The following is a 10763-nucleotide window of genomic DNA, read 5'->3' as shown; positions in this document are numbered from 1 at the left end:
AATGCCCGGCCGGCTCTTGCCCTTAGTGGGGAGGATCGCGCGCCTGCGTGCTGAGTCCCGCAGCGGCGCGCGCCCCTGGCCAAGACCTGCTGCGCTTGCGCGTTGCAATCCAATTACACTCGCCTCCCTACCGGAGACCCGCAGCTCCAGCGCTCCACGCTTCGCCAACCGGCGCGCTCTCCCCACTCCGCCCACCTCATGTGCGCCTGCGCTCTCTAGTCCAACCGAAGGGGGCGTGGAGGGTTGGGGTCGGGCCTGCCCTCTCCGTTGCCTAGGCGATCTCCTCTAGGCTAACCAGTAGGGAGAGGTGGCGCAGGCTGGGGTGAGCCCAAGCCCTCCACTCCCACCTCTCACCTAGGTCGCGCCTACGCTCTGCAAAATCTCCCCCCGGACTATTGCGTCCCGCTCTCTCCTCCCCGCTGAACAGTTGCAGGAGCGCGCGGAGACAGTTCGGGCGCGCTTGGCCCCAGCTCCTTCCGCGGGAACTGGGGAAGGAGGCGGTGCCGCCCCAGAAGTAAACAAGCCGGGTCGGGCAACCAACTGACGAGACCTGGTCCATCCCGGGACCAGGCGAGCTGTGGGGCCCACTTACCGGACAACCGGAGAAGGCCGATGAAGTTCCTGGCACAAAGTTAGTGGGGTCCTGCTGCATACATATCCCAAAAAGGGGGTTTGTGAGAAAAGAGGGAGGCTTGTGTCCATCATTGAATACACCTCCGGTCTATTTTTAAATAGATTTTTAAAAAATTGATTTAAGAGACACAGAGAAACATCTATTTGTTGTTCTACTTATTTATGCATTCATTGGCTCTTTTTTTTTGTCAATCCTCACCCGAGGATATTTTTCCATTCATTTTGAGTGGAAGGAGGAGGAAGGGAGAGGGAGAATCATCAGTGTGAGAGACACACATCAATTGGGTGCCTCACACATTCTGGATGGAACCTGCAACCCAGGTACGTGCCCTTGACTGGGAATGGAACCCCTGCTTCTTTGGTATGCAGGCTGACGCTCTAAACACTGAGCAACCGGCCAGGGCTCATTGATTTCTTGTATGTGCTCTGACTAGGGATGGAACCCACAAACTTGTGGTGTTTTGGGATAACTCAAACCAATTGAGCTACCTGGCCAGAGCTGGTCTGAAGAATATTAATGCTTACACAGTGGTGAATCAGCCAAACACTGAATGAGTGCTGACTGTATACCCACTGTCTCAAAATGAGAGGCTGAGACTGTATGTAATTGGGCTCTCCCTCAGCAGGTCATATCCCCACAGCCCAAGGGGGTAACCTGCACCTAGTGGATGCCACCTGTGTATACTCACAGCCTGCACATGTACTGGCTCATCTACTTCAGGAATTTGAGAATTCAGATGCAACTGAGTAAAGTTTGGCAACCAAAATTTGGTTCTTCAAAATTTTATTAACAAAACCAGGAAGAAAGGAAGCAAGGGTGAGCAGACTGCACTGTTCCACCCAGGCATAAAGAATGAAGAAACAGAAGGATACAGAAAGGAAGAAAGTTTGAGTCTGGTAAGGGCAACTGGGCAGTCAAATGATGGATGGGCACAAGGAGAAACAGAGAGACCACTGAAGAAAGACAAATGGCGGATTCCAGGCAGCTCCCCAGCCTGGGGTGAAGGCTGTGAGGACATCTGAGCCAGAGAGGCTCAACGGTCAGCACTGGAGCGAAGGTCGGTAGTGAGTGGGTCATGCTGGATGGTTTGATGCAGCATCAGGGCCAGTAATCCTGCCCGGTTTGTCATGGCTGTGCGTACATTGCGCTCCTGCTCAAACAGCTCGTCCAGCTTGTACCACTGCCAGAGGAGCAGAAGGAGCCCTGACATGGAGCTCTGGAAGACCCGCCTCACCCTGGCCACATCCAGCATCAAAACCTACCACGCGCACACGCTCCAGGTCCACTTCAGCACGCCGCAACTTCTCCCAGCAGTAATGGCGGTTGCACTGTCGCTTGGGCAGGCGGCAGAATTCACCTGTGAGCTCAAAGACATCACGTACAAGGGGGCACCCACATACCTCATCAGCTGGCACCTGCAGGAAGACAGGGCATGAAGATGAATGGGGTGGGGTAAGGCAGGAAGGAGGATGAGAATGGGGAGGGGTCAGGAAAGAAAGGAGGAGGGAAGGAATGGAGAGTTCAGAGGAAAGTGGAGAGGTATGGAAAAGGGAAGAATCCTATATAATAAAAGGTTAATATGCAAATCGACTGAAAGGTGGAATGACCGGTCGCTATGGCGTGCACTGACCACCAGGGGGCAGATGCTCAACGCAGGAGCTGCCCCCTGGTGGTCAGAGCGCTCCTACAGGGGGAGTGCTACTTAGCCAGAAGCTGGGCTGACAGCTGGCGAGCACAGCGGCGGTGGCAGGAGTACTCCTGCCTCTGTGGCAGTGCTAAGGATATCCGACTGCCAGCTTAGGCCCGCTCCCCGAACTGTGAGAGGGCGCAGGCCGGGCTGAGGGACACCCTCCCTCCCCCGAGTGCACAAATTTCATGCACCGGGCCTCTAGTAGAGAATAAAGAGGCAGGGAAAGGGGGAGGAATAGGAGGTGATGAGTCAGATGAATAAAGGATGATGGAAATTATTAAAGTGGTCAGGTAGGAAAGGAAGGAGAGGGGGAAAGGGATGAATGTAGGACAGTGAGGAAGGGAGGATTGACAGAATGTGAGGAATTGAGGAAAAACCTTACTTTGGGGTCCCGTGAGTGCTCTGGGCACAAGACCTGGAGCCGCTTACAGTATGTCTTGCTCTGAGGATTGTAAACATCACAGAAGAGTCGTGTGGCCCTGGGGATTTGGAGTAGAGAGAGAATAGTAAAAGGAGAGAAGGAAGGGGGAACCACCTATCCTGCCCATCATGATATCCTGCCCCAACATTTTACTTCTGACCCCAGCATTAACCTACTTGCTCAAACTCTGCATAGCACCCACACTCACCCTTCAATGCGTGTGGGGTACATGGACCCAAAGGACGTCTGGCTCTCATACTGGAAGGATGAGCACAAATGGAAAAAACTGTGGATGTGTGCTGCCTACCCTCCCAATACAGCACTCAGACAACATATCTGTCCCCCCAAGGACCCACTGATGTTCCCACACCATCTGCCCTTTCAGGCTGACACCCTGACCTTGGCATAGCAGCGCTCCATGTGGCGCAAGGCAACACGTGGGTTGATGGGGTGCCCGCAGGAGACGCAGAAGATCTGCAAGTCTGTGTCGTCACTGTCACCCTCATTGCTCTGCATGGAATGAAAGGAATGATGAGGCCAGGCAGGACCAGGTACTGGATGGACCCTGCACTGCCGTGCCATGCCTGCTCACCTCCTCATCCTCTCGCACAGCCTGCTGCTTGGCACGCGCAATGATGGCCTCAAGTTCATGGAATCGGCGCTCCATTTCCTGAAGGCGGGTGCGAGCACTCTGCTGCTCACGGCGAATGCGTTCAAGGAGCTTCTTGCCATGCTCTTCAGCAATGCAGGGGCTCTGCTGCCACTGCTGAATGCGTTGGGGGAGGATCTCGTAGATGCGACTGCAGGGAGCAGTGGTACAGGTAGAAAGGTGGCAAGCAACAAGTAAGTGGGGTGAGCCAAAGATGACAAAATGGATGGTGACTAAACGGTGAAGATAAGTAAACTGATGACCGAATGGTGGATGGATGGGTGGGCAGATAGGTGGGTGCTTGGTTGGTTGAATGGTAGCCAGGTAACTGGCAGACATACAGAGGGATCTTATCAAGCCCTATCCTATACTTCCCCACTCCCTTGAACCCTCCAAGAATGACTCACTTGGCTGCCAGCTTCATGCCACAGTCATCTGAGCAATACTTGGAGGTGGACTGTGCAGCGCGCACACAGCCAGGCCCCAGGCACTGCGGTAGGGATGCAGGATCCTTGACATCAGCTCGCTCTGGGTGTTTCCATTTGTCTTTGTGCTTCTGCTTCTGCCGATGCCGCTTATATCTCTCCTCCTTCTATGGGACAACACAGGTCAGGACAGGGTAGAGTTGAAGTCAGCCCCATTCCCGTCTCCATCGCATCCCACCCCTTTCTGGCTCTCGCCTTATTCAGCCCCTGCCCTCTGCCTTCGCACACGCGTTTCACCCTCTCCATCACCTTCTTCTCAGACTTCTTCTCCCGACGCTTTACATGCTTCACTTTCACTGCCCTCTTCCGCAGCGCAGGGTCCAAGAACGGGGACTCCTCTGTGTCGCTCATCCAGGGCTGCAAGGGAGGCATACACTGACCCCCTTGCCCCACTCATGATTACCCCACCACCTACTCAGTTCCCAAATCAGCCTTCCATACCCTCTGCCTCCTCTCTTTTCATTATGGATACTCTGCTTCTGTAACCTCCACCCTTCCACCATGGGATGGTCTGCCTGCTCACCAGGCCGTGGTCATCAAAGGCCCCTGCACATAAATCCTGGTACAGGTCAGGGTCCAGTGGTAGGTCCTCATCTGAGAGTGGCTCAGGTGTGGCTGTAGCCTCAGGTGGCTCCTTGACTACTGATGACACCACTGCCCCCTCGTCCTCACGGATGCGTCCCAGCTTCTGTGATGGCTGTGGCTGCTGCTGGGTGGGCAGGGGCCGGCGAGGCCTTGGCAGGGACTCTGACGATGTCACTGGCGAGAGCTGCAGGGCAGAATCTCAGGACTGGCCCTGAACAATCTGCCCGCATGCCCCGCCCCGCCCTGGGAGGCTGGACTCACCGAGGAAGGGAAGTACTTGTACGATTCCTGTGCCGGCAGGAGGAAGGCCCAGTTCAGCCCCAGGTGGGCGGAGGGTGGCTCTTCCCTAGTCCCTCCAAGTGCCCAGCCCACCAACTAGCCTACCTTGCCTCCCCAGGCACACCTGCACCCCGACCCGATAGCAAGGACATGCTCATCCCTGCCCTACCTGCCCTGACATGCCTGACTACCTAGAAACGCTTAGCCCTACCCTGCCCACCTGGGGTTGTGGGGCTCCCCTGCTAGACCAGCACTTCGGTCATGCCCCATTCATCTGGATAGGCCAGGCTCCTTCCCACCTATTTATATGCAACTGGCCCCACCCACCTAGTGCACCAATTCTAGCCTCAGTCACCTCTTCCTGAACACACTGGCCCCCTAACCTGACCCTGCCCAGCTCTGCCCATGCTCACCCGGGCCCGCAGCTGGCACTGACGCAGCCGGCATTTCTGCCGGATCTTGTTGGGGCCCCCAAATTTCTTCATGTCCCGGCAGAAGTCACAGTGGCCACAGTCCTCAGTGCGCCGGCAGGCCTCACACTCGCCACACATTCGGGCTGACCGTTTGATCTGCTGCTGCTGCTGCTGCTGCTGGTGATGCTGAGGGAAGGGGCGCGGAACACAAATCAAGAACCCAAGTAGGGCCTGAGCTGGAATCACCTTACCTATCCCAGCCACCACAGCCACTCACCTGGCTGGCTGTGGCCATCAAGGGCTGTGGAGAGGATTTGTGGGGCGAAGCAGAGCCCCGAGCAAGCATGGCCCCAACCCCTGTGCCTGACCCCGCCCGACGCTGCAGGTCTGGATCCGGGGCAGGCCTCTTGCGCCCTCCACCCTCATCCCGGGGCTCACTGCCGTCTCGCTCATTGCTGTCCCGTTCCCGTGACTTCTTGTGCCGATAGCGGATCTCCAGCTTGGGGTCTTTCTCTGTGGGCCAGGATGGGTTGGCATTGGGGGATTTGGCTGGTCTCAGAACTTTCTTCCCCTTCTCTCCCTTTCCGTCCCACCCAATTGCTCTTTCCCCCTACTCCAGGGCAGAGGTGTCCCCTCCACAAAACAATCACCCTGCCCATAGCAACGTATCACTACTCTCCATGACCCAGCCCCCCACTAGGGCTCCTCCTCCTCCCTCTAAGCCCCACCAGCATACATGTCCATTCCACCCCTCACCTCGGCACTCCCGGCAGTACCACTCCCGGATGGCTTTGGCCATCTTCTCCGTGATCCGGATGCAGTCCCCATGGAACCACTCATTGCAGTTGTCACACCCGCTGCAGAGGATGGGCGAGTGGTGGAGATGTGAGAGGCTGCTGGACCATCGCCCCACCCAACCTTGACAGGTGCAGCCCCGCCCACCTTTCCCTGGCTCACATCATGAAGCAATTGATGTCTGGTTTGCGGCAGATGCAGTAGATGGGTGCGTTCTCCCCATTCTCCGACTTGCTGTCCTCCCCCGCATCTGGAGGCTCTGGGTCTGAGCCGTCCCCGTCCTGTGGGATTCCCCACATATGGCTCCTTAGAGAACCCCCATCATGGCTCACCACAGACCCTAACACTCTGCCAATAAGACTTCCCATCACGGCTCCTCATAAATATCTCCATTATTGTCCCCACAGACGCCCCCCATCACTCACCCCTGACATTACCCCGCTTATAAAGCCCGTTCACTCTCCCCAGACCTCCCGTACTCACCTCACTGACACCCCAGCTCTCTACCCACACTCATAAAAGCTCATGACAAACACCCACCGCTCCCCATACTGCCCCCATAGCGGCTCCTCGCAGGCCCCACCGCAGGTTCTCACAAACGCCGCCTCATTCATCCACAGACTTCTTGTCACGCCTCCCCACAGGCGCTCCGTTATTAAACCCCAGACCTCCCCGCGCCCCTCACAGCTCCCCATAGATCCCTGGATACAAAGTAGCCACGGCACACTCGCCAGCATGTCAAACTCGCGGCCGGCGGGCCACAAGCCTCGTCTATGTAACGCACCCCTCGTCACGCTGCCCAGGGAGCCCTCCTCCGGACCCCCACGGAACTGCCACCAGGGATCCGCGCGAAACTTCCACGACAGACTCCCACAGAGGTTCACCCAGAACTCCCAGGCGGCTCATGCATCAGAGGACAGTCGGACCATCAAACCCCGGCCACTCTGCCCACGGGGCCCGGGGAAGGCGCCCCCCAGGCTCCCACAATTTTGCCCACAGACTCCGGGTAGGGTTTACCACAGACCCTCCGCGCGTCTGCCCACGGACCCCACCGTGACCACCCCCACTAACCGCCGCCGCCCACGCCCTCCCGGGACCCGGCACTCACCATCTCTCCACGCCTGGCGCACCCCTTCGCGACCCTGCCGGCCACCCGCCAACCTGCCCGGACAACTCCTCGGCGCCCGCGGCGGTTGCAAAGGTGCTCACAACTACTTCCGCTTCTGGCGCGCCTCCCGGACACCGTACTCCTAGTGCGCAGGCCCGGTGCGTCAGCTCCGCGACGGCCCCGCCCGCGGCCGCCGCGACCGGCTCCAGGCGCCGCCATCTTGGCCGCCGGGGCCGTACAGTGGCCGGGGCCGCGGGCTCGCAGGAAGCATGGCCGCGCCGGGTCGCCGCTTCCCCGAGGGCGCCGCCACCTCGTCGGCGGAGTCCGTACGGCGACCGCTAGTTCGGACTCGAAGGTAGAGGCGGTGGGGAGGCGCGACCCTCTTGGCACCGGACTCCGTAAGGAGGCCGCGCCGGCTCGCGCGCAGGCTACGCGGGCAGCGGCCCTTGGTCTTTGATCGCTTCCCACCTCTCCCGCCTTCAGTCTGTTCGACGCTTCTGTGTCTCTGGATCTATATTCAACAGTTTATTTTTTTCCTTAGATTCCACGTTTGAGTGCGATCATGTGATACTGTCTTTCTCTGACGGGCTTACTTCGCTTCCGCACGTAGGAATGGTGTTCGGGCTCCGAGGGAAGCCGGCTGCGCTCTTTCCCGCTCCCCTTCCTTGCAGTTCCTCAGCCAGGCCGGCCAGGTCGGCCTCTGGGCCTTTGCAAGAGGCCTTACTCTGCGGGACGAGAGTGCCCGTAAACAATGGAGAGGTGGCCGGATAAAGGAGGTTTGAAATCTACACTGACAACCGCCTCCACCAGGTCCGCCTTCCCTGACCAGCACCCCTCCCCCCTCCCCCCACATCACCACCACCATCGCAAGGTAGATTTATTTTTCCTGGTTCCTGGTGATGTCTGCTTTGGCGAAAGCATTTCATACATATCCAACCATCTCTCCAATAAAAGGAACTTTTTACATTTAAATCATGTACAATAAAGAAAATCTGTGCAGGTCAGAGCTAGGCATCCCCTTCCAGGCGTCCTCAAACTACGGCCCGCGGGCCACATGCGGCCCGCCGAGGATAAGAGGACATTGATCCGGCCCGCCGGTGCCGCTGCCTGTCCTGCTTAGCAGCCGACTGGTCCCAGGCCCGCAGTGCACATAGGAATTTGTTCATAGTTTTTTTTTTAAACTATAGTCCGGCCCTCCAAGGGTCTGAGGGACAGTGAACTGGCCCCCTGTTTAAAAAGTTTGAGGACCCCTGCTTGGCGATGCTCTCGCCTGGGCAACTATGGAGGTTAAATGAGATACAATATGTCAGCGTTGTTTTGATTTTTCAGCTTTTTTAAAAAATATATATTTTATTGATATTTTACAGAGAGGAGGGAGAGGGATAGAGAGTTAGAAACATCGATGAGAGAGAAACATCGATCAGCCGCCTCCTGCACGCCCCCTACTGGGGATGTGCCCGCAACCAAGGTACATGCCCTTGACCAGAATCGAACCCAGGACCCTTCAGTCCGCAGGCCGACGCTCTATCCACTGAGCCAAACCGGTTTCTGCTGACTTTTCAGCTTTTAAATATGTTTTTATTGATTTGAGAGAGAGAGAGGAAGGGAGAGGAATAGAGAGATGGAAATATCGCTGAGAGAGAAACATCACTTGGCTGCCTCCTGCACACCCAGAGTAAATGCCCACATTCAGAGTAACTGCTAGAATAGTTGTTCTTGAAGATAAAAATGGTGTTCATGAAAAAAAAGTGGCTAGTTCAGCTCACAACACAAACTGTCATTGGAGTGCTTTTCCTCAAGACAGTCGCACTGTGATATGGAGTAGTGCTTCATGCTTCTCATTGCATGACATAATATTAAAATGATAGATGTCTTTTCAAGGGTTGAGATTTAATAAAATTCATAAATTTTATTGCTTCATAAAATGTTTTTCTTAAGTGAGATTTGATTTTATTTGGGGTGTCTGTGTGTGTGAGTATTGTGAGCAATATGGTCAATATTAGTATTTTAGAGCAACTGCCTAAATTTGCGATAATGTGCTTGCAGTTTTAACAACCATTATTTTTACCCCATTTTTTGTTTGTTTTGACTTTTTAAAGGATAGACTCACTTTATTTATTTTTTAAAAATATTGTAATTGATTTCAGAGAGAGGAAGGGAGCGGAATAGAAACATCTTTGAGAAACATCATCATTTGGCTGCCTCCTGCATGCCTCCTACTGGGAATCAAGTCAGAAACCCAGGCTTGTGCCCTGACCAGGAACGAAACCATGGCCTCCTGGTTCACGGGAGGACCCTCAACTAATTGAACCACACTGGTCAGGCTGTGCTATTTTTTAATTTTTATTTATTTTATTGATTTCAGAGAGAAAGGAAGAGGGAGAGAGATAGGGACATCAATGATGAGAGAGAATCGTTGATCGGCTGCCTCCTGCACTCCCCACACGGTATTGAGCCCGCAACCCAGGCATGTGCCCTGACAGGGAATGGAACTGTGGCCTCCTGGTTCATAGGTCAATGCTCAACCACTGAGCCATGCCAGCTGTGCTTTTTTTATTTTTATTGATTTCAGAGAGGAAGGGAGAGGGAGAGAGATAGAAACATAATGATGAGAGAGAATCTTGATCAGCTGCCTCTTGCATGCCCACTACTGGGGATCAAGCCCACAAGCCGGTCATGTGTCCTGACTGGGAATTGAACCATGACCTCCTGGTTCATAGGTCGACACTCAACCACTGAGCCACACCGGCTTGGCTGTGTTATTCTTTTAAAATACTGTTTTGGCTACTCTCAGTTTCTTAAATTTCCATACAGATTTGATGATAAACTTGTCTAATTTGGAAAGAATTCAGTTGAAGCTTTGATATGAGTTGTTGAATCTGTCGGTCAATTTTGGGGAATACTGCCATTGTGAGAGTATTAAGTTTTCCAGTCCGCAAACATGGCATGTTACCCTTTCCCCTCCTTTCCCCTCTCTCCCGCCTCTTCCTTCCATCCCCTCAGCTGTTACTGTTACCAGGGTGGCCCAGTACGGGGTGGGAAGCCTTACACCAACTCTGGCCTCACAAAGCCAGAAAGTTGTCTTTACATTTTCGGGGCCTCTGGTACCCACAGCCGTTATCGCATAGGCAGTACCCACAGATAGCAGCGACCAGTGAGGACTGCTTTTAAGGTGCAGCGTTGTGGTTGCCGTGGGCTTACCCACTCCCTAGGACGGTCCTTGGCAGTCTGGTGGGAAGTTGGCATCGTCATCATGGGGACAGAAGACACTGAAACCAGCTACTTCCTCATGGCGCTGAGAAGCGGAGTCTGCCAGATTCTTTCCTCCATCCAGGCCACCCTCGCTGGATATTTTCCAGGTTCTGCCCAGAAGGCAAACCAAGTCCAGTATGTTTTTCCTCTTGGAAAAGGCGAGGTCTAAATACAACTCCATTTTATACAGCTAATTGAATCTTACAATAGGTATACAGGTCTGGTTAGATATTATCTCGTTCTAAGGGTGCACAGTGGGGCTTTCTCAGCATGTCTGGAAGATTTTTCTTATTTCGCTAATTATTGTACCAGCTTACATAAGAATGGACAGGCAGGACTGCCTCTCTCGGAGATGGCCGGAGTCAGGGTGGCGCCACGGTGCCCCCTAGCCCCTAACTGCCTCCCATGGCGGCCCTAGCCCAACTCCCCATCCGGTCCCCTCCGCTGAGGTC

At 54.8% G+C, this 10763-nt stretch overlaps 1 protein-coding gene across 3 annotated transcripts; it reads right to left on the bottom strand.

Moving 5' to 3' along the window:
• Positions 1 to 1382: 1382 nt before the first annotated feature.
• Positions 1383 to 7610, bottom strand: CXXC1 (CXXC finger protein 1). Of its 3 annotated transcripts, none has more exons than XM_080682943.1 (15): positions 7060 to 7610; positions 6114 to 6232; positions 5913 to 6013; positions 5434 to 5669; positions 5157 to 5342; positions 4726 to 4752; positions 4403 to 4648; positions 4129 to 4236; positions 3802 to 3986; positions 3338 to 3545; positions 3145 to 3255; positions 2954 to 3003; positions 2707 to 2803; positions 1897 to 2049; positions 1383 to 1814 (listed from the first exon to the last, which is right to left on the bottom strand). In XM_080682943.1, exons 1-15 carry the CDS (start codon positions 7276 to 7278, stop codon positions 1668 to 1670), a joined length of 2193 nt encoding a protein of 730 aa, XP_080539069.1. In that variant the 5' UTR covers positions 7279 to 7610; the 3' UTR covers positions 1383 to 1667. The 3 variants fall into 3 exon arrangements, with proteins under 3 accessions (XP_080539069.1, XP_080539070.1, XP_080539071.1); XM_080682944.1 differs by having other exon boundaries at positions 3802 to 3983; XM_080682945.1 differs by lacking the exon at positions 4726 to 4752.
• Between the last annotated feature and the right edge of the window lie 3153 nt (positions 7611 to 10763).

This window comes from Plecotus auritus (genome assembly GCF_963455305.1).
Source record: "Plecotus auritus genome assembly, chromosome: 8".
Classification (NCBI taxonomy): domain Eukaryota; kingdom Metazoa; phylum Chordata; class Mammalia; order Chiroptera; family Vespertilionidae; genus Plecotus; species Plecotus auritus.
This window is presented reverse-complemented; position numbering and strand designations above follow the sequence as displayed.